General features: G+C 49.4%; 1 protein-coding gene and 1 long non-coding RNA gene across 11 annotated transcripts in view; one reads left to right on the top strand and one right to left on the bottom strand.

Annotated features, from left to right (window-relative positions):
- The window catches only part of Cabin1 (calcineurin binding protein 1), a 118,248-nt gene that overhangs the window by 45,390 nt on the left and 49,701 nt on the right, over positions 1–23,157 (top strand). For 5 of the 8 annotated variants that reach the window (XR_001779404.2, NM_172549.3, XM_006513019.4 and 2 more), the window contains 4 exons: positions 1,270–1,530; positions 3,218–3,369; positions 5,337–5,515; positions 18,873–19,055. Coding sequence is in view for 5 of the 8 variants with exons in the window: in NM_172549.3 (NP_766137.2) it covers positions 1,270–1,530; positions 3,218–3,369; positions 5,337–5,515; positions 18,873–19,055 (775 nt within the window). In the remaining 3 variants the exon portion in view is untranslated. Of the gene's footprint in view, positions 1–1,269; positions 3,370–5,336; positions 5,516–6,686; positions 6,834–18,872; positions 19,056–23,157 lie in introns of those variants that run through there. The other 3 variants (XR_380334.4, XR_001779405.2, XM_006513020.4) reach the window with 3 other exon arrangements.
- On the bottom strand, positions 9,705–21,830 carry Gm40696. 3 transcript variants are annotated; one of them, XR_871835.3, is made up of 3 exons: positions 21,638–21,830; positions 19,213–20,578; positions 9,705–11,128 (listed from the first exon to the last, which is right to left on the bottom strand). It is a non-coding gene; the product is annotated as a predicted gene, 40696 (long non-coding RNA). The 3 variants fall into 3 exon arrangements; XR_003949010.1 differs by having other exon boundaries at positions 9,705–19,342; XR_003949009.1 differs by having other exon boundaries at positions 9,705–20,578; positions 21,638–21,827.

Raw genomic sequence — 23,157 nt, 5'->3', positions numbered from 1 at the left:
AGAGCTTTATTTGTCCAGCTCCTGCAGGTAGAGGGCAAACTTGACATCTCCTGACCTGGAGGAAGGGAGAGGTTTGGCCTCAGTATCTGGGGTGCATACTGCCCTGCAGGGCTGCCCTGTGTTCCCTGGGCTCCTTCCACCCCTGGGGAGGCAGATTTCTAGGATACAGTCCCCGGGTTGCTTAAGCTGTGTTTTTTTTTACTATGTCTGAGAACTAGGCTGTTGCACCTGTTTGCCATATCTGAACTGCTGTGGTCTTTAGCTTTTGCCTGCAAACTTGCCAGAGATGGTATGGGGAAGTGGAAATATTCCTATGATGTTGGATTTAAGGCATGGAGAAAGAATTGGGGACCAGAACTTCCTAACCAAGTGACTCGGAGGGGGTGACTTGACATTGTTTCTGTGTTTCATGCTACATATGAAAACGACCCATTCCTTCTCCCAAGCAGCACTGGGAGATGTCAGCCAGGATGCCAGCACAGGCACTCAATACACAGGGAGGCTGAAAGGCTGTGAGTAAGGGTATCCATTCTGTCAGAGGGTGACAAGCCAGAATGGAGTCAAATGGCATAGCTTCTGACCACTGTCCCTCTTCCTCCTGAGTGGGATATTGTTCCCGCTGAACTTAGCAAAACTAGGGACAGTGACAGAGCCACACAGCTATTAAGCAGTGCAAGCAGAAGAACTACATTTAAGCAGCTGCCTTTCCCTTAAATAGACTGGCTGTAGGGCCTCGTTTTCGAGGCAGTATGACAGAATCCCTCTGCTTGCATGTCCCACTGAGCGTGTGGGAGCAAGGTGCTCATTCCCTGCACTGGGGCTTTACGCTGTAAAGGATGCCTGGTTTTTTGAGATCAATGAGGCATAGTTGTATCAGCCTTCTTCCTCCTTAACCTCCTTCCAGTTGTAACCTGTGTGGCTGAGGGACACCAGTCCTTACCACGGCCATGCAGGTTATAGTTGGGAACCCTAGAAAGAGATCAATAGGAACTTCATAAACTCATACCGTTAAGGTGCTACAGAAAGAAGCTAAAAGAAAGGACCTTTGAGTTAACGAGAAATGACCTGATCCAAGTCCAGCTCTGCACCTGGCATGCTTTTAAGGGACTCCCAAGTTCCATACTTCATTTCTACACCTGTGAAATGTTGGCAACAGTTCTGGGGTTCAGGTGAACAAGCCAGCCGGCTTCATCCAAGAGAAGCATAGTCCCTGAGCAGGTGCAGGCTTTGTGCCTAAGGCCGGTCTGCAGACTTGTGATCTTGTTATAGATGGAGGATCGGCGAGACAGCATGCTGGAGACAGCCAGGCACTGTTTCACGTCTGCAGCCCGCTGTGAGGGCGATGGTGATGAGGAGGAGTGGCTCATTCACTACATGCTGGGCAAGGTGGCTGAGAAGCAGCAGCAGCCGCCAACTGTGTACCTGCTGCACTACCGGCAGGCTGGCCACTACTTACACGAGGAGGCTGCCCGGTACCCGAAGAAGATTCACTACCACAACCCACCTGAGCTGGCCATGGAAGCCCTGGAGGTAACCCTGCAGGTCCAGGGTAGGATGTCGGGGCAGGAGGGTCCACCCGCTCTGTCTCCTGGGACTGGAGCTCACTCACAGTCCCCAGTGATTCCCTTGCAACCCCACTGGTAACATGGCTGTGCTTAGCAGCTTTGCGCTTACCCAGAAGAAAGCAGCCTGGTCTTTCTTTCCCAAAGACTGCTTGCGGTCCTTTCGGAGAGAATGGGCATGTTGTTTTCCTTTGTCAGAGGAAGCAGCCTTCCTCTGCAGCATACCTGTTCTCACGGATACTACAGTGCAGCATCCATAGCCACACAGCCACTCAGACCTGTTGTCTGGTCTGTTGTGTTCCTGGGTGCAGATAGGCAAAGTGAGGCCTCAGCCTGGGCCTGGGCCTCGCAGCTTAGCGGGTTAGGCCAAGGCAAGAGTGGGCTGCTCTTGATAACAAATGCTGTGTTCTGTTTTGTTTTTTCCACTGCTGCTCAAAACTAGAGCAGTGCTTTGTTGTCAGGATTCACTTTTTATGGTTTTGAGAATAGGTTTGATGAAGGTTGCACTGCTGTTTGCAACAGTCCTGACCAGCATCCTTAGAGGTGTGCAAATAAGGAACCTGAGTGGAAATCAAGAGCTGCTCCACTCAGCCCAGAGTTCAAAGCTTCCCAAGACCCTGAACTCGATTGCTTTATCTTCTCAGAGGCCTCAAGCACTGGCCCTCAGCCAGCCCCGTAAAGCTAAGCACTTGGAATTTAGGCAGTATCTGTTTATTGTTATTTTTCTGTTTCTTCCCCCCTCCGCACCCCACCCCAAATTAAATGTATTCATTTGTTTGTTTGTTTTAAGAGAGTCATAAAATTCCCAAGCATATAAGGCATGAAAGTCCCCAATGACCCTGGTCACCCCTACGCCGTCATCTGTCCTAATGGTCCGGCTGTGTTCCTGGAGACCTAGCTGTTCTTGCCATCACTGTGTTGGCAGGAGTACAGGTGTAGGCTTTTGTAGCTCACCCTTCCCTTGGGCACGATGTAGTAGAAAGTGTGGTGAACTTTGCTGCCTGCCCCATGCTTCCCAGTTGCTCAGAGCACTTGCTTACCTGAAAAGCCTCTTCATGGGCTTGGCCTCTGGGGCTGCTTTGCAGGAATACTGTGAGGAAGTACACACCCCTAGTCTTGTATCAGGGAGCGCTCAGGAGTGCTTCCAGGTGCTGAAGTTTAAAGATGGTGGTGTAGACTATCTATAGTTTTGACCATGGCATCCAATCACGCTAGGGAATGACACCGGTGAGCATGTTGGTTCCCTCCCCCTTCTAAGACCCTCCTTTTAAGACTTGCCAATCTTGTGAACAAACAAAAAAATACTGCATTTGGGAAGTTGAGGCACGGGTCAGGAGGTCCAGACCATCCTCAGCTGAATAGAAAGATTGAGTCTAGTGTGGGCTATGTCTTGAGGCAGTGCCCGCTGGCTGTCACGCTCATTATCCCACCATCATGTGCTTGGATGAGTGGGTACATGTTTAATTAGAATGCTGACAGTATCCATCTTAACTTTCTGTGCTTAGTTGTGGTAGGGTGTTAAAAGCTAAAAAGACAGGCAATGTGTGGTAGCTTGTCTCCCAGGGTAGCAGCCTGCCTCTAGCATGGCTGCTTCACCTGTGGGACAGGCCTTAATTTGGAGAGGCTGTTCTATTATGCCAGAGGTATTGTTGTAGGTGTACTTCCGGCTCCATGCGTCCATCCTGAAGCTCCTGGGCAAACCTGACTCTGGGGTTGGTGCAGAGGTCCTGGTCAGCTTTATGAAGGAGGCAGCAGAAGGACCTTTTGCCAGGGGCGAGGAGAAGAATACGCCCAAAGCTTCAGAAAAGTGAGTAGCCGCTTACAGGGGCCCTGGGTGGCTCATTTTGCTCTTGGGTAGTGTTTGGAGGAGGGCTACTGGATAAACTGGAACTCAGAGTCTCTGTGGAGCTGAGCTACTTCTGTTCAATGTGTGGGAGGGTGTCTGTTGTTACCCTCAACTCTGTGGCATTGGCTGGTGCTGCCCTTCCTTCAGGAGGGAGTCCTGGGGAGAAGACAGCCTCTCCCTCCTGCTCCAGTAGAACAGAGCCTTGTCCTGTGCAGAACATACTAGAAGATTAGGTTATCCTATTTCCTCTTCCGAGGACTCCAGCTGAGTGACCAATGAGGCTCTTCCTTCAGTGCCCGGGAGAGCAGGTCTCTGTTCTCAGGGAGTTGGACTGTGGCACCATCTCCTCAGTTGCTTGGGGTCTAATTACTTGTCCTCTAACATAAGTTGTCTTTGTGTCCCAGACACAGTTTTCTTTGTTGTTTCTACCCTGATGCTGGGTTTAGCGTCTCCCATCTCTGAGGCCTCACTTGGCTGAGGATTGTGCAGACCTCAGCAGAGTAAGCTGCTCCCAGGCCCTGTCCCCGAGAACTGTCATGTAACCTGTGCCTCCAGTGAGCAGTGCTGGACTCTGCACGAGCAGTGTTGTCTGCTGTGGGAGAGATGAGCACCTGGGTCATAGGTGACTTAGCTTGGTACAGTGTGCTTGGCAAGTAGACATAGGTGTTCTCTAGTTTTAGAGGTTTCCAGGGTACAGAGAAGTTTTTACTAATCACCACTCTGCCCTGAAAAACTTGTATAAATATGTGAATACATTGTAATTAAGGAAATCAGACATACATACTTAGACTTAAATTGTAACAAATCTCTTGACACCAGAATTGGCCTTTATTCAGTTTAATTTCTTTTCTTGTGGATTTGTATGTACTTGCTTGCACCTGTGCAGTTGCAGCTTTATTTTGCTTTTGTAGTACTTACTAAAAGATGGAACCCAGGAGCCTGTGTATGTTAGGCAAGTGTTTAGCCACTGTGGTACCCTACCCCCAGCCCCCCAGTCCCCTGGGTTCCTTAATTAAAAACAAAATAAATGAAAACCTAAGCAAGGCATCGACTGCTTGTGGAGGAGCCCCTCGGGGTAGGGTGCTTGCTTTTGTGGGTTGGAACTGAGAAAGAGTAACTCAGTGTCCCATTTTCTTTCAAATGCTGACTGGGCAGCGTGTAAGCATGCATCCTTGTCCAGTGCCGTGTAGCTGTCTGTCATAGTCATTGTTGAACTTCCCCGCTTTCTCAGCCCCTGACTCAAGTGGCAGGGCTGTCTCTCTTCTCCATCTCTCTTCCTGGCAGTTGTGGAGGTTTATGGGGTGACTTTCCTGTTCTGTTTGTTTTTCCTCTCTCAAACTCTGATAAAATTCTCCTCAAACTTCAACAAAGAACAACTGAGGGTGTTTAATTGCTCACCTTTCAGCAGTGGGCCTGGGACGCCATCTGTGCTGACCTGTTTAGACCTTTTCCCTGCCTCATACCTTTGCTGCATAGTGAAGATGTCCAGTGTTACATGAACAGGAAGGATAGTTCTACTCCCCCCTCCTCCCCGTTACCAATGTTGTACTTGTGCAAGCCTGCGCTGGTGTGTACTTGTTTGTGGATGCTCATTTGTGGAGGATTGGCTGTGCTGAGATATCTTGCAGAAAGGCTCTGACTTGGTGTGCATGCTAAGGATATGTTTGACACTTCCCCTGCAAGATTTCCCGAGCCTGAAACCAGAACGTGTTAGCCCCTGGCCAGAGAAGTTGGGCAGCATCCATTTAGAAGCTGGAGGCTGTGAGGGTGATATGGGGGAAGCCCTTCCTCCTTAGTGCATTAGCCACTCGAGACAGGGACCACTCAAGGTATGTGGAGCAGCAGCCCCCGCCCGGGAAGGGTGCTGACCCACAGGAACATTTCTTTCCTCATAGTGTGGACATTGACGTGCAGCTTTGTCCCCACAGGGAGAAGGCCTGCCTGGTGGATGAGGACTCCCACTCTTCAGCTGGGACACTGCCGGGCCCCGGAGCCTCCCTTCCCTCCTCCTCTGGCCCAGGTCTGACATCCCCACCTTACACAGCCACTCCGATTGACCACGATTACGTCAAATGTAAAAAACCCCATCAGCAGGCGGCGCCGGACGGTATAGTCCCTGTTCTCCCTACTGTGCCAAGGGCGGCACACCAGCTACGGGGAGGGTGCTTTGAGCGACTTCATTTGTCGCTTTGTTTTGGCGAGGGGGGTGCTGGGTCTGGGGTGACACGGGCAATGTTGCGGCTGCTCATTTACCTCATGGATTCACAGTGCTTGTGCTTCCAAGACATGCTCAGGTCGCCATCTGCCTACGTCCATGTGGGAGGCAGGGAAGGAGCAGGTCTGGCGGAAGCAGCTTCCTTTTGAGATTGCATTTTCCTACCTGCAAAAATGGGGGTGCTGGCATCTTTGAATGACATTTGGAAGCCCTGTAGGCTGCCTGGAGTGATTCTTGTCACTGTCAGCTCCATGTGGCCTGCGCCTGTCTGCAGCACATTGTCATGGCTCTGTCCTGTGGTAGGTAGGCCATAACTAACACTAAGTCTGTCACTCTTGGGCATCTAGAGGCTGTTCCATGTGGGATGAGGCAGGTGGCGACTATTCCGTCACATTTCTTACTAACAGTAGGAGGCTTGCATGCTGGCCTATAGCTTAATCTTTCCATGGTCTCACCTGTACAGTAACAAGCTGGTGACAGTGTACTTGGCATAAGCAAACTGATGGACTTAGAGGGTCATTAAAGTGGAACCCCAGAGAGCTGGTGATAGTGCTTAAAGACACCCTCACTCCATGTCACTCATCTCATCTGAGCTGTTACTCTGCCTTCCAGGATGGGGATGTGACACTCCTGGGTAGGGTAGAATTGGTGCCAGGGCCGTTCCTATGTCAGGTGGTTCTTAGGGGAAGGATGGGTGCTCTGAGTGCCATGGTAGCTCTCACTTGGAGGTCTAGTAGAGAGCTGAGGGGGCAGAGCTATCCTGGCTCCACGGAGGTCTGCCCTGTATACAGATTCCTGGGGAACATGGGCGACTCTTCCAAGATTGCTGTGTTGAGATCCATTTCAGAAAAGCCCTGGAGAAGCATGGCACAGTGGCTAGATCCCCTCTGCTCCTCTGGGGCTGGTGTTTCAGTGATCTCCTGGGAGAACACTTGAGCATCCATCTAGATTTGGTTTGGTCCTGCATCATATATGTTGAAAAAGAGACTGAGGATCTATGCATGCCTTGTGTCTCCACCACCTCCCAGTGGGCTGTGTCTTTGATAAGGCCCTGTATTTACAGTTCTCTAGAGCAGAAATGAGAAGATCCAACCCCTGGCTCCTCCTGTCTCCAGCTCAGCAGATCTCTCTGTGGAAGAGCCTCTTCCTCTTCTTTATTAACTCATATTGTTTGGGAGACCCACCCCGTTCCAGCCATTGACCTTTGAAGGTACTGAGCAGACACAGTAGAAGTAGACCCTTGCTGTGAGTTTCTGCTAGATACCCTTGGTGCTGATGCAGCCTCCACATCATGTTATGTATCTACCTGCCCTGTGTTCCTGGACTGGGGAGGACCTGTACCAGCTTTGCAGCCCCTCCAACCAGCTCAGACTGCAGGTACCACGGACTTGCCTGTCCACCCACAGGGTTGATCATGCTTTTAGGAGCAGGAAGGAGGGAGACAGGAGTACCTCAGAGGAGCCCATGGCATCACTTGGCCCTGATGGGCTTGCTAAGCCATGTGGCACATGTATGAGCATAGAGCTATTAGGGAAGTGCTGCAGAGTTCAGGCACTAGGTAAGTGTATGGTGCTAACTAATAGTTAGTTGTTCTGGAAGTTTGCAGAACAAGGAAGTTCAGATAGACTTTCAGTAGCTCCAAAATGTTAACTGTGGAGCCACTGGGTTTCCATACCTCATTTCTGTCCAGGCCCAGTACATGGAGAGCATAGCACTTTGAGAACCCCCAGCCTCTTCACCCTCTGCAGCCTACAGAAGTATCTGTAATATGAAAATGGTTAGACCCCTAAATTTAATAGAGCCCTAAATTAGTTGTACTCTTCAGATGTGATATCCTTTTCATCAGTTTCTGGTTCCTAGGGAAAGGGCCAGACCTTAGGCAGAAACAAGCAGGTTGCAAAGTAAGGCATTTGCTGGTAGCTTGAAATCATACTACTTACCACTACTCCTGCTTCATGAGCTGACCCAAGACAGGGTATTAATACTTGCTCTTAAGTCGAGGCTCCCTCCCAGTATAACTAGGGTGCTTCTAGCCTGGTACCACTTAGACTAGGGAGTTGAGGTCAGATGGAAGGGCATGGGCAGTACCCTGGAGTTGAGAGACCTCTGAGTTCCAAACTGACTCTACCGATTACATGCTCAGCTTCCTTTGACACAGGCCTTGGTTGATTTGCACAGCCTGGCCGCTTCTAGATGTAGTTCTTCAGGTCATCCGTGAACTAGAAGCTCATAGGGTGGAAGCCCAGGTCCTGGGGTATGCCATTATTCTTGGGTTTTTTTTTTACCCCAACTCTCTAGCTAGAGTATGGCCTCAGGTGTGTAGGCACTGCCACGTGACTCATCAGGCTATGGACAGAGGAAGCTCCTTCCTAGGATAAGACCCAGCTTCACTGTCCGACCTGTCCTGACTTGGCCACTGTGCTGCATGCACTGAAGGTGGGCGCTGGGCGCTTCTTGCAGACTCACACTTGTTTTATGATTGGCCCTTGAGGCCACAGTAGTCAGCCATCATATCCAGCTCTTCTTACCAAGGTCACAAGGCCACCCCAGATTGACCAAACTGAGGTGGAAGGGAGAGGGAGGGATAGTTGAGACGGAGTTTCTTCCAGTGTATCTCCTGGAATTGGCCCATGTGCTTCGTATTGAGACTCCCTGTCTCCGGGGAGAAGTACGTGTCATGTATTCTGTAAACTTTAAGGGGGCTCCCAGTTATTGCTGTGTGTGCATGTCAAATGGCAAACTCTCTCATTCTGCCCTACATGTGAGTTGTACAGGTGTGTGCCTATGTGTACATGTATGAACAGTTAGGCTTCTCCACACAGCACGCACTGTATGCTCTTGGTCTCAAGCTCCAGGCAGGTACATGCAGGATGGCAGCATGTCTCCATTGTCACAGCCACCATCAGGCTTGTCAGTGGCCTCACTTCCCTAAAGGAAACGAAACTGAGAGCAGTCAGGCTTCCTGCTTGTTGGGGTGGAAGTGAGAGTATGGTTAAAGTCTCTTCCAGGCCAGGTGTGAGGCTGACTTTACAGATGATATAGTTCCATGTTTCTGTCCTGGTTGGAGGTGCCTCAATGAAGGGTGCATGGAATAGGGCCATTCCTAAGTGGCTTTTGCCTTCATTTGATCTGGCTAATTGATTTTCAGGATATGTCTATAGCAATTTTTATTGAATGAAGAGCCTTACTGTTTTGTCTGCCTGTCACACTCCATGTCACTTGAGAATGTCAAAGCCAGGAAGGGCCTCAGAGGTCAAAGCACTTGCCCTGTGGATGTTCTGGGATTCTTTAACCAGTCCATCCAGGTCTTCTGGCAGTACATGCCAGATGCACAGAGCAGCCCTGTAAGCTCGGGGGAGGTAGCCTTGCCTAGCTGAGGAGTGGGTGAAGCATAGGTAAGCACTGGAGAGGTGAGATTGCATGTCCTAGAGGCCTGCCTTGGTTAGGGGTAAAAGGCCATATTTAGCCAAGTTCTGTGGTCTGTATTGGCAGAGGGGACAAGAATGGCAGGAATCTTGGGAGCTGGTATCTGTGGCTGCAGGGGATTGTCCACTTTGCCCCACTGCCAGCATGGGCAGAGCTGTAGAGGGGTGCTGTGTAGGGAAGCTGAGGTAGCATGTCCTCTTCACGGCCATCCATCCTCACCCAGCATCCTGTCACTGTGGCACTGCGCTGTTTGTTTCCATGCTCACCTGCTCACTCACTGCCTCCACCAGCATTGCCCGTGCTGCCCCTAACCCTGAGCACACTCTGTTCTCCAGGCTTTGTCTCTGCTTGCACTGTCACGGCTCGCTTCAGGGAAGAGTGCAGACCGCATGCTCAGCCCTCAGTCCGGCTCCCTGCTTCCCCTGTGACCAGGAGCGCCTTCGTGTCTGCCAGTCCTGTGATTTCAAGAATGTGTGTTTGATGTGCTGTGCTTGGCTTTTGCCAACTGCCCGTTGCCCAGTTCTGGCCTGATGCAGAGGCAGTGGTAGCCTCTCCCCTGTCCTCCTGCCTCCCTGCCTGGCAGGTAGTTCAGGCCTGTACTTCCATTGCTTTTGTTCATTCGTTCTTAAAACAACAAGAAAAAGGCAACAGACTCTCAAGATACCAAATTCCCTTTATGAGGACAAGTATAAAACTGCAGATTGTGTACAGTAGCCAAAACTCTGAGTGGGCCCTATGTAGTTCCCAGTGCCCGACTGTCAGTGACTCTTCAGTTGGTCCTGAACCTGGTCTTCATCCTGCTCTCCTGGGGAGAAGGGCAGGTGGGTTTGTTTCTGTAGGAGCTCCATATTCCTGTAAACAGACCTGCCCAAAGTGGGAGAGACTCCCAGGGGAGCATGCTGTTCCGGACACTCAGCTGACATCTTTCTGCGCCCACTCTTCCTCTTAACCTTTCTGAGACCCTCTCTCAGGCCAGTGCTGATGGTGGCAGTTAAACAGCTCCCGCTGTGTGCTAGGCATGGAGGAGGGCACCGCGCTGAGAGTGCCCTGCGCTGCGGTGGTTGAGCCTGCATGCCCCTAGGTGGCGCCTGAGACGGTGGCTGTGCATTCGGATGACTACATCAGTCTAAGGACACTGAGGGGGACTTGGGGGTGGGGGTGGGCACAAAGACAATGTGAGTTACAGAGCCCTGCAGTGTGTTGGAGTGGCCACAAAGGGATTTTGTGGGGAAAGGACTCAGGAGAGCAGCAGAGTGACAGGGCCACAGACTCCTGCTTGGCTCCAGACACACAGATTCTCCTTGTCTTTAATTGGAAGAACCTTCCCGGAAAATACACCAGATAGCCATAGGCTGCCCGCTGTCCTGGTGTCCTCTGTTCTTGGCAGTTGAGTTCAGAGAGGTTGAATTCTCTCTGGCCGGTATATCTCCTGACCTGAGCTAGAGTGAAAGAGACTGATTCCCAGTGACTACCAGACTCCTGGCACTACTGTCTGAGCAAAGTGGAGCTTGAAGTGTCTGGCATTGCTTCACTGACCCAGGAAAGCTGGCTGACAGGGTAGGAATGCAGCCTGTTTCCCCATGGTGTGAAGCCCTGCTGCCCACCTGCTGCTGCTTCTCTCTCAAGGTGTTCATGCTTCTGGAGTCTCTCCTTGGTGCCTTTGCAGTCTCCTCAGCCTGCTATTGGCACCCATGTTTCCTGTGGCCAGCTCCATTCCTGGTGGACCCATCATTTCCTGGTAGCTGACTAGCAAAGACCAGCTGGAATGGATTTTGCCTAGTTGGAAATTTCTCAGAATGTTGGTTCTACTTGAGTTGGTGGTTTTTAGAAACTTGTTTTCTGGTTGGCAGACATTCTGATCTCTCTAGGTTGGCTGGTCAAAGTCTCTGCTGTCTCTGATGGCAAGTCTTTTTCTGCATATTCCTTGGTCTAGCCTGAGGGAATAAACAAGAGCTGTTATTGCAGTCTCTGATGGCAAGTCTTTTCCTGCATATTCCTTGGTCTAGCCTGAGGGAATAAACAAGAGCTGTTATTGCAGTCTCTGATGGCAAGTCTTTCCTGCATATTCCTTGGTCTAGCCTGAGGGAATAAACAAGAGCTGTTATAAGGCTTCCTGCTGGAGCAAGTGTCACAAACACATTGAAGGAGCTCCTGGAAGCCCGCATCTCCCAAGGAAGCTCTCTCAGCCTGGGCATCCTGTGGTGTTGAGCATGGTGAAACCTGGATGAAGAAAGACTCAAAAGAGAACCTCCTTTCAGAGCTGTTGGGACAGGCTGCCGTTCTATCCCCAAGCCAGCCCTTTTCCCTCTTCGTAGTGGGCTCTGAATCCTTTGACTCCTGCCCTGGAAGTGGAGAGTACCAGGGCTTCATCAACAGGTGACTGGCAGCTGAGCTTTCTCCCCCTCAGGATGCAGAGAGGGCAGGCTGGAGTGGCGCCTGTGCCTTGGTGTGATTCAGAGAATCAGATAATGTAATCTTGCCCCAAGTATTCATTCCAATGAAAAGTTGCCATATAAGCAAAACTTTAAAAGAACATTGTAAATGAAAAGATCAAGCCCTGCCTGCAGCCTACTTGCTAGTGCTGATCTTCTTTCCTGTTGACCACCAGGCCGCTTCTTCAGAAGAATACACTCCTAGCTTCTGAGACTCAGGGCTAAAGTGGGCTGTATGTGGTCCTTAGGGGTCCCATTCATGTGCCAGTCTCTTGCTAGGTCGATCAGAAAGGATTTCTGTAGATTTCTTGCTCTGTCTCAAGTCCAGGGCACCTGCAGTTTGTGTTCCAGGACCCCCTCAGAGATGGAGCAGACGGCTGAGACAAGGCAACAGAGGCAGACAAGGCAATCTTGCCTGCGCCTTTGTCCACATGTGGCCCTCTGCAGGCAAGCAGGGTAGTAGTCTCTGCTTTAGTAACATTAGCCAAACACCCACCCTTGTCCTGCCAAGGCCCTCTTGAGTGTCAGTGTCCGCCTCTTGGGACCCTCAGCTACGATCCCAGGAAAGGTCTGCAGTGCCCACTGGCAGCTGTGTGGAAGAGGTGGAACTGAAGCTCAGTTCTTAGCTGTGTGCTCGCGCCAGTGCCCTAGCCCCATGCGGCTGTACACTCCCTGGTTTTATCAGTGTGCCTGGGCCAGGTGCTGTGTAAGCTGAGACAAAGCTGAATTCAGCTATCCAGAAAACAGATGTAGTGCTGGCCAGGGAGGGTAAGTCCTCCCCAAAGGCTCAAAGTGATGTGTGGGAATACCACCCAAAAGGAATCTGACCCTGCTCTCCCAGAAGTCTCTGGTGCAACTTCTGGCCTAAAGAGCTAAGACGACTACTCTGCAGAGGGCCTTCTGGGAGTCAGTGTGGTCAGTAGCATCTTTTTTCCTTCTGCCCCACTGGTAAGCCTCAAGGGCATGGCTTCTGGAGGAGGAGGAGGAGGAGGAGGAGGAGGAGGAGGAGGAGGAGGAGGAGGAGGAGGAGGAGGAGGAGGAGGAGGAGGAGAGGCTGCCCCAGGCTTCACACAGTTTTCCTTGTTACTCCTAACTAACTGATCCGACTTTAGAGTCTAAGGCTGGCCTTCTGTTGTGGGAGAGCTACTAGGCTCTGTTGTTTGTCTGATTTCATCCAGCCCCTGAGCCATCCTTCATTAGCTGGTCGCAGAAAGAGGGTACTTTTATCATATTGCGAAATGTGCCTGGCACACTTTCTCTCTTATCTTTGTCTGTTTGCCTCCTCAAGGTCCTCAGTCAGCTGTGCCAGAGAAGATATGGCTCCCTGGGAGAGGGGATGGGGAGGCTCTGTATGCATGCACACTACAGCAACCTACTTATCTATTTATATTTTAAAGTCAGATCCTGACAGGTAGCGCAGGCTGGCTCCTGCCTTAGCTTCCTGAGTGCAGGGATTATAGTTGTATACCACAGGCTAGGCTTCTGGGTATCTTCTAAGAGTTTTTCATTCGTCTTTACCCTATGGCTCTGAAAGAAGGGAAACTTGGCTTCCTCTGGCCAGTTGGGTACTTGATGTGGAACCATGTGTGTCTTCTTGGACTTTGTAATCAGGATTATCTTACCCACCATTTCATACTCACCAGACCTGCAGGAACAGAGAAAAACAAAATCCTGAACTTTGCAACCTCTTAACGTATCTTATTTGAAGAAATTCACCTTTGCTGAGTGTGGTGACACTTGCCTGCAATCCCAGAAATCAAGAGCCTGAAGTAGGAGGATCCCAAGGCCCAGGGCTGTGTAGTAACGTTCTTACTGCAAAGGAGGAGAAGGAGGAGGGGGATGGGGTAGCAAGACAGAGGGAGGGCTCATTAGGAAAAGACACATACTATGCCTGAGGGACCTTCCACGTACACACAATGCTCGCATTGCATTCACATGTATACAATGAAGAGAAAAGAAGTTGCAATTTAAAGTTTCTAATCTTGGGCCTGGAGAAGATGGCTCAGAGAATAAGAGCACTTGCCTTTCTTCCAGGGGACTTAGATCAATCCTCAGCACCCGTGTTACATGGCTCACAACCTCCTCTAGCTCCAGCTTCAGGGGATTCAACACTCTGGCCTCTACACATAATTTAAAAAATACAAGTCTTTCATGCCTTTAGTCTTGGAAGAAGCAGGACAGGAGAAGATACTTACCCTCTTTCTAGCCAAGGATGACTTGGCTAGTTTCTGATGCTCTTGCCTCTCCTAGTGGGTATGGGAGTTACTAGTTTATGTGGTGCTGAGAATTGAGCCTAGGGCTTTATGCATGCCAGATAGAAATCCTAATGACTGGCCTACATCTACTGACCTATGTCGATGGCCATTGCCGTCTTCTATTTCTAATACATGTAAGCCCCCAGCATCCCACGAGCAGGCAGCAGCCTGCCCTGCTGGCTCCGGCTTCCTAGTCTTTGTTGTGTACAACCTTTAACCCCCGGCACTGTCCAGCACTGTGACCTTTAGGTGTTGCCACAGGACTGTGGTGATTCTGGCTCCATTAGCTGTGCTTTTATTAGGGCTGCTTTATACTGTGTTCATCCCTGAGGAGAGAACTGGAGCTACCACAACATCCTCAGTAGCGGTGGCAGCCTGAGCTCTGCCAGCTCTCAGAGCTTCTCACGCATGTGAGAGGTTGGGGAAGTGCATCCCCAGGCTGTCCAGCCTGGCCCCTCCCCTGTGGCTGCTGTGCCTCTCATGGCATTTTAAGAGGCTTAAGAGTGTTCTCTCTGCGGGGTGTTGCTTTTCAGTGGAGCACAACCCTCCGTTCCATCATCTCTTCTTGCCCACAGCATTCCCGTTATAGTCTGGCTGTCTTCCCCATGTTGCTTGTGGATCCGTGGTCCCCTCGTGTTGAAGCATTGCGCAGGCATTAGCTCATTAGGAGTAAATACCCATTTGCTCAAGTCAATCCTCTGTTTTTACAATGATCACAGCTGGGATTCCACCAAACTGGCAATTCCTTTAGGCTGCGAGCCTAACAGCTTGAGAGCCAGTGAGCTAGTGAGGCATTGTGCCAGTGGTGAGATCATCCTGGCAAAGCCTGGATGCTTTCCTGAAGCTCAGTGTTGGTTGGCTATGCTTCTCAGTCTGCAGTCCCCACAGCGTGTTTCCTGTTGCCTGAGATGAGCTGGCCCTGGCCTGGCTCTCTTGGGGATGCTAACAGCAAGGGCATGGCTGCCATCTTCTGGAGACTTTCAGGCCTCTCTGGCATTGCCCAAGCTATTCATGTTTCTGTCTAGGCCAGTGCGAATGCTGTGGGATGGGATAGGTCATTATGCTGTCATTAGCGTGTGTGAGGGGGTAGAGCCTGTGGAGATCCCATGTTCAGGAATAAGGATGCTTGTGTTAAGAAACATGAAATGGGAGCCCTAAGGCAGTAGACTTACTCAGCCATGTTTGTCTAGCATGTCAGTAGCAGATATGAGATTGGAATGTGCACCAAAGACCCTTTAGTTCAAAGTTCTTCAACAAGGGCTAGCAAGATAGAGCAGGTAAAGGCACTCGCTAAGCAAGCCTGTTCCCTGAGGCCTGTGCCTGGAGTCCTCATGTAGATGGAGGAGATGACTGATGAAAGCATTGTCCTCTGGCCTCTGTAATGCTGTGGTTCTCCCCCATGTATCCATTATACTGACTTTTTATATGATTACTGTAAGTGTAATTAATAATGGTCACCATTTCTCAATATTCTCTTTCTACGGAGACAGCAATGGGCTATCAGTCCTGCAGAGGGAGCAGTGGTCCCTTACAGTGGAGACCCAAGATGGAGTTTCTTCTGAGTGTAGCAGGCCTGGCCTTTATCCCTCACTCAGGACTTAGGAAGCCCCATGCCTGACCCTGAAAGTAAGGAAGAGCTTTTTATCAAGTAAGACAATTCCAGCTTTGGTCTCTTCTGTGGCCCAAATCCTCTGTTTTTATTACATCTGGCCAGCTGAACTTAGGAGCTATCACTCACTGGGCTGTGGACCTGACAGCCGTCTCTACTGTGCTACGTGTTGACACCTCCGTCTCATGGCCAGAGCAGCAGAGCAGGTATTGGAGGTCAGAGCTAGTTCTCAGTGTTCCTCTGCAAGTCTCTCTCTTGGCTTGAGGTCAGTGATTGGGCACTGGTTAAGAAAGGGCACCCGTAACCCACTGCAGTGTGGCTCAGCAAAACTATTCAGAATAAAATGTCTGATGGTTAGTGTGTGGCATTACTGATAAATCGTACCTAGTCTCTGTAACAATTAGGAATGGATAATTGGGCTGACATTTTTATGGGTGCCAGGTATTGCACAGGCACCTGTGTTTAATGACCTGTGTAATCATAATGACAGTTTTGGAAATGGTCACTGTTCTTTAGTTTTACATAGAGGGGAACCAAAGTGCAAATCACTGTGGCATGGATTTTAGGTTTTCCAGGCTCGAACAAAGGAGCAGGATTTCAGCACTGACAGTCTGCCCTGCCAGGCTCCGGGCTTTCTACTTTTTGTAAACAATTCCACCTTGTTTCCCATTTTCCCACCAAGTAGCTTGTACAATCCCCTGGGATTACCTGCTGATACAGTCACCAGTGTTTGATGTCTAAGGTTCTGAAGGAGGACTGGGAGGGCCACAGTGGGGCTGTGTCTGCCTCTGCCCCATCTCAGCATAGCTGGTCAGTGACAGGGTGAATTTGGACTTGGCTCTCTAGATCCCTACTTCACCCTCAGATACCCAAACTACTTTATCACTTATTCACTGATTGCACAAATGTGGTTTGTGCCTTCCGGCTAACAGTGACACCATTAGTCACCACCAACCTGAAGACACTGCACTTCTTCACAGCACTGTAAGGGTCTTCCGGCTTCTTGTGGTTTTTATGCATTTTACTTTTGTGTGTTTTAGAAGGCTTCATGCTTTGCTGCTACTTTAGTTTAGGTTTAGTTTAGTTTTGACACCAGGTCTTGTGTTCTCCCTCATCAGTGCTGGCCTTACAGCTGAGCAGCAGCACACACACCTGGTAGAAGAAGGCCTTTTACAAAGTTTATCATCACCTCAGCCAGTTCTAGAGAGCTCACTTTTATTATACAGGTCCAGCTTTCTGTCTGGGTCCATATTCATTCTACCTTAACATTTCATGACTCATACTTACTGATAATAAATTTACTTATTATTTCAAAAAGGTCTTCATTTACTCTTACCTTGTAGAAAATTATTTTTACTGACTCAAAAATCTGGATTTCTCCTCCTGCCCCGATGTTAAGCTATTATCTAGTACATGCTTTCTGATCAAAAGTTGTTGTTGTTTTAATTTCTTAACCTTAAAAAAGATTTATTGATTTATTTAATGTGTGTGAGTGTTCTGCCTGGCCTTCGGTGTCAGACCTTGTGTGATCCCTCCATCATGTGTAGAGGGTGTGCTTTCTGAGGTTCTTAATGCCTCTGTGTTTTATGATTTTTGGAAAAGTCTTGGTTATCCTGTGTTTTAATTCTTGCAGTGCTGGGAGTAAACCCAGGGCTTTGCATATGCTGAACAAATGCTCCTCTCTCATTTCTGAGATTCTGAGTAGTGGTTAGGCCATTCACGTGCTCTGGTCTGCTTTGCCACCCCACCCCTTCAATTTGGATTGTTTATATTCAGTTAATTTCAAGTTTTGTTTTACCAAGAATTAATTTTTTTCTGCATGTGTGAACATTTTGCTTGCATGTATAAATATGCACAGTATGTGAGCACCCCATACCCAGAGACGAGAGAGAGTGCTAGATCCCCTGGATCTGGTGGGTTTGAGCCACTGTGTGGGTGCTAGCAGCCAGACTCAGGTCCAATGTAAGAATTTCAGTGCTTCCTCTGAAGCTCTGAGCCGTCTTCTCAGCCCTCTAGTTTAAGTTTTGATCCTTCATCCTTGTTATGTCAAGTCTGCTGAGAAGCCTGGCCAGAAGCGTCATCTCATTTCTCGTTACTGTTTGTTTATTTCTAGAAACTACATTTGACTCTTCTTTATAATTTCCAGCTCACTCCTGAAATTTACCATCTGTCCGTGGGTAGTGTGCAGATTTTCCACTATAGCTTTAACATCCTAATTATAGCTATGCATCACATTAATCGTTGCTATTTTAAATAGCCAGTGATCATCTCCAATTCTAGTTCTGTTATTTTGCCTCTTTACAGTATGCGTTTTTGTTTGTTTCTTAATGCATGTGCATATGTCTTATAATTTTATAGTGAATACTAGCTAGATACCACATGTAGGACCACAGAAACTAACTGAAATAAATAATATTTACTCCTGGAGTAGATGTACCTGTCCTGCTTTTGGGCCTCCAAGCAAGGCTGCAGTCTGTTGTTGCTATGATTGCCTTCATTGTGCTGCTAGCTTTGTGTTTTCTCCAGATGAGGCTTTGCTCAGCCTTCGAGCTCTTTTCTCTGCTTTCGGCCTTTCAGGCTCTCCCTGCTTGCTTCTCTTTCCTGCAGCAGAGTCGGCTCTGCTTGTTTTGCTAGTGGGTACTTGCTGGCTGTCCTGGGGCAGAGTTAAGTATAGCTTTCTTCTGTTGATTAAGAAGGCTCTATGGCCCTGCATCTCCGGTACAGCTTTCTTAGTGACCCCGTCCCTCCCTAGTGGTAGGTTTCCTGCTTTTTTTTTTATATCAAAAAGTCTTCCTTTTTCCTTGCCCTGTATCCTGGAAGCAGCAAGGTTTGCTGCCTGACCCCAAAACTGGAGGTTTTGTCCCTTAGGGATGAAGGGTCCAGACGAGCTTCCTATCTTTTAAGCTCTCCCTCCTCCCGAGGCCTGCATTCTCTACACTCCTCCTAGCCCTGCCTCTAGTCTTCCTCCTAGAGTGCCTGTGGACACTTGAGAAGAACAGCCAGGGAGTGAGTACAAACTGCCTTTGTGTCCAAGACTCAAAGGAGTCTACACTCTTTGTTCTAGAAAGTACATCTGCCTAAAAATAGTTGCTGGTTCGTTTTGTTTTATTTTGTGGCCACTGGGCCTTCTTTTAAGTCTGTATGGCAGCAGCACTACTCAGTGGAGACCAGTCTGTCTCTTCTCAACTGCATACCTCCCTGCAGCATGTTGGTGACTTGAAATCAGCCATAGTAGGGATATCCCCACAGTATACAAAGCACATTGGGGTTTTTCCCACAGGAGCCAGTTGTTGAGTTTGCCAGATTACTCTTTGGAGAAACTCCGGAAGGTTGACCATAGAGTTTGGTGCCTTTTGTAAGTGGCTCAGCCTCTTGGGTAGGTTGGGCTCAGCAGGGTTAGAGTGGTGCGCTAAGAATGCTCTGCTGTAGGACAGTCCTGGGCTGTGTGGGAATCTAGCCCTGGTAGACCTTCTCTGCCAGGGGTGGTGTGAGTTTATGTTCCTGCCTTCTCCCCCTCCTTTCTTCAGACCGAAGCCAGGACAGCACAGCTGTGGCACTGTCAGACTCCAGCTCAACACAGGACTTCTTTAATGAGCCCACAAGTTTGCTGGAAGGTTCTCGAAAGCTCTTTCCAGAGAAGAGGCTGTCTGGGCTCAGTGCTCAAGCAGGACCAAGTGGTAAAGATCTTCCGGGGCCCACAGAAGAAAGAGGTAAGAAGCCTAACGTGCTAGATTGGGCCAGCTTTGATCGCCTAGGGCAGTCCAGGAAGACCTGAGACTCTGGGTCCTGGAGAAGCCTTGACTCGGCTTAGCTTCCATCTTAATGCTTCTGCTTTCCCCCCAGATTGTTCCTTGAGAAGTTACTTACCTCTCTGGGCCTCTGTTTGCCCTGTAGGAGAGAAGTGGTCCAGCGCCAAACCCCAGCAGTTGTGAGGATTAAATAAGGCAGCTTTTGAAGATGCTCTGTGACACTTGTCACACAGTGATGACACATTTCCCTGTTTGGGAAAGCCATGTTCACAATGTTAGTGTAGTATGTCGGCCCCCGCCTTCGTGAATGAACGGTTATCAGAGAAAGGCTTGGCATTCTGAATGTCACAAATATGTTTTCCTTTTAGCCTGAATCATATCAGACTTCTTGGGAAATCTGCCTTTTTTGGGCAGAGAGCACTGATCTAAGCCTGGGATATGCCCAGCTCCCTTGGGATCCCTGGGTCTCCTGTGTGGCAATCTACAGAGCCTCGCTTCTAAGTTTGTAGTGTGATTATAGGCAGGCTGAGGCATCCCTGCTGCCACTCCTAGACTGTGGCTAGTTAGCTGTAGATTCTGAAAGCTTCCATTTCTGTTTTGTATGTGGTGTGGGTGTGTGATGTGCCGGTGTGAATGTGCATGGCACACAGGTGGAGATCAGAGGACAGGTCTTCACCTTCAGCCTTGTCTGAGCAGGGTCTTTTTGTTGCTAGCTGACCTGTGGGTTTTCATAGATTCTCCTGTGTCCACCTCCTATCTTGCCACAGGAGCTCTGGGATACAGATGTGTGTACTGTTGTGTCCAGCTTTACTTGGCTTTAGGGAACCCGAGTTCAGGTCTTCATGCTTGCACAGCAAGTCCCTTCCTCATTAAACTCTTCCCAAGAGCTTTCCCATTCTTGGTAAAGCCGTGTGTATGTGTATTTGCCAGACAGCCCACTCCCACATTCAGATGTCCCAGGCCAAACAACACTCAAGACACCTGAGTAGGGAAGCACCAGGGCCTTTCCTGTTTCCTGGACAAAAGAACCTGAGACTGAGAAAGGGTGAGGAGGTTAGCCTTAGTCACTGCTCTCTCTTGCCTTCTGGGTGGGCTGGATGGGGGATAGCCTGCATCCTCTGGGGACGTAATCTATGCAAGTTAGAGGCTCACTTGTAACTGATAGTGGGGCCAAAACCATTGGGAGGAGGATAGGACTCTTAACAGATAGATTTACTGTACCTGGTTCCCATCAAGAGACAGGTTAAAGCTAGTTATGGAGGTGCATGCCTTTAATCCCCGCACTTAGGAAGCAGAAGAAGGTGGATTTTTGTGAGTCTGAAGCCAGCCAGGGCTATACAGTGGGACTCTTAAAGAATAACAAGGGACTGGGGTTAAGGTTAAAGCCAAGTGTGGTGGTACATCCCTGTAACCAGTGCTCAGCAGGCTGAGGTGAGTGGGTCACAGGTTTGATAGCAGAGTGAGTGTCCGAGTACATTTTGTCTCTGAAAACCAGAAATTAAAAAGAAATGCAGTCACTACCTTACATTCTGGGCAGTCATTGTGCTGACCCCCTTCCTGTTGGTTATATTCTGTAATGGATATAAATATACTGTAGGAAATTTGGGGTAGAAAGGAGACAGGTGACATACCCTGCACATTCCAATATAGCATTGCTAGTTTTTCTCTTAGACAAGTGAGACTCTTGATTGATGTTCTGTGGCCCGCCAAGCAGTAGACTATTTGCAACTGTCCCTGTAGACGTCAGTCTTAGTTATTACATCTTTCCTTGCAATGGCTAAGGCGCCTGACAGTGCTAACTTAAGGGAAGAAGAGTATCTTTCGCTTCACACAGTTTGAGGGGATATGGTCTACAGAAGGTAGAGTTCTGTCCTTTGCAGTGGAAGCTATGGCAGAATAGGGACCTGACTGTCACTCTAAAAGGTCTCTGTACCCAGCATGCCTCCAGCGAGGCCCTGCATCTTAAAGCTTCTACAACTTCCTGAAATGGCTGTGAAGCAAGTGTTCAAATGACCAATGGGGTATGTTTCCCCTCCAGCCTCTTTGCATCATGTGTGAGACAGGGCCCTTCTAAACTGAGGAGTGTCCTAGCATCCTGCCTCTCTTACTCAGTGCATTGCTGGCCATTGGTGAGGAATGTTAGGATAGAACCAGAGGCTATTACAGTGGCTAGAAGGCTTAAAATGACATGTTCTGTCTCTGTCCCTCCCCACTCCCAGCCTAGCTTAGGTGAGTTTTCTGCCTCTGTGCTGTCCTGTTAGGCCACAACTAGCTCTCAACCTCCCTGAGAAAGCCTGAGCTGCAGGCCAGTGCCCACTGAAATCCAGGCCCATTCTCTGATCAGCCCTGCCACCAACCTGCTGCTTCCTCCAGTCCATGCATGCCATGGACTCCAGACATTTGGTGCTCAGACATTTGGTGCCCACTGAAGAGCAGGTCCACCAGGCAGTGAGTACTGATGGGAGTGGGGTCTGCTTTCCCGCCTAGCCCTGAACTGAGGGAGGAAGGAGCGAGGGAGGGAGGGGGAGAACACCAGTACTTACAATTTCAGTACTTAAACACAGGCTCCCTCTGTAGTATGTAAACTCAAAAGTAGAAATTGTCAGTAACCAGTGTAGCCCATTCGGGGAACTCTTTAAGACCTGCCGTACTGTGGCCACACATGGCCTACTTTCTAGTTGATAGTGGCATTATCTGTGGTTGACAGGTCTGTGTCTGGTGTTCAGCTGTGTCCCCTCCACCCTTCCCAGGAAACCACTAGATAGAGCCAATTTACCATGGTAGGCTGACATGCTTCCTAGAACTCCCACGCTTGCTAGCCTCAATGCCTGTATCAGAAGCATTCTAAACTAGTTCTTGCCATAAAGACCTCGTTTAGGCTGAGTGAAAGTGTGTATTTTTCTCACCTTTGGGTGGGAGGACCGTATCATACCATCTTCATGCTGCTGGTATTGGGTTTTTCCTTGACATCCTAGCATCATGAGGACTTACAACCATTTCTGACCCTCTGCAGCAATCTGTGAGGAGGCCCAGTTAGCAGATTGAGTGGATGTTTGGGTGAGGCAGCTCGCCTCATCTTTCCTAGACCTCTTGGGCCACCCAGAAGTCTGAGCAGCTGAGCTGTAGCTGTCAGAGATCACCATCGTCTTTGGTCCTTCAGATGTATGCACTGAACTGGATTAAAACCTCACTCTGCCTGCTTTCTGTCAACATTGTTCCTGAGACTTTATGTCTGAGCATTTAGTGTCATCTCTGACTCCTGACCCCTGACCTAGGCCAAGGGCTGGATCATCCTCTGATTCCCTTGCCTTCCCAGAGCCTCCGATTGGGCTCATAGCCACTGTTCCCACTGCTTGTGTTGAGTCACATTTGGAACACAAAAACTTGATGTGCTTGTGAGCAAGATGATGGTAACCTTGGCAAGATGGGTGCCAGCTTGAAATTAGGGGTCCAGAGTGCATCCTTAGCCACAAGAGAGGAGATGACAGCACAATAGCACGTCAGCAAAGACCCTTTAGGACCTCTGACCCTTACCCAGTCCACTTCAGATACTGGGGTGGGAGCTGGGGTAATACCCTGGGCTTCATCCCTAGCACTGCAAAACAAAAACAGCCCTACTAAGCTCTAGAACAGGCCCCTACTAAGCTCTGGGCTCCAGGGCGGGAAACAGTCCTCTACAAATTCTACCTTAGGTGAGACAGCCCAAAAGAGGAAACACTGAGTGGAGTGCTGAGGTCTGTGAGCGAGTGAGTCAGTGGGCAAGGCAGAGGTCAGCGCGTGTCCAACTGCAGTGGCAGTGGAAAGGAGGTGTCCTGGGGAGCTGGGATAGCAGGGACCTGATAGGTACAGAGAGACTGCTCAGTTCTTTCCTTGACGCAAAAGTACAACTGTCAGCCTTGCCACATACCTGAGGTCTGCCTAGTTATGCTGGTACTTGCTGTGAAGATAACTTGGAGTCTTGGTCCTTGATTTTGCCAAATTAGGATTCAGCTATTGTCTGGCTTCCCTCATATTAGCAGGAGGGCTCTGAGGCTTCACCCACAGTACACTATACCTTCTGAAT

This window comes from Mus musculus, chromosome 10, assembly GCF_000001635.26.
Source record: "Mus musculus strain C57BL/6J chromosome 10, GRCm38.p6 C57BL/6J".
NCBI lineage: Eukaryota > Metazoa > Chordata > Mammalia > Rodentia > Muridae > Mus > Mus musculus.
Note: the sequence above shows the minus strand (reverse complement) of the source record. Positions and strands in the feature narration are given on the sequence as shown.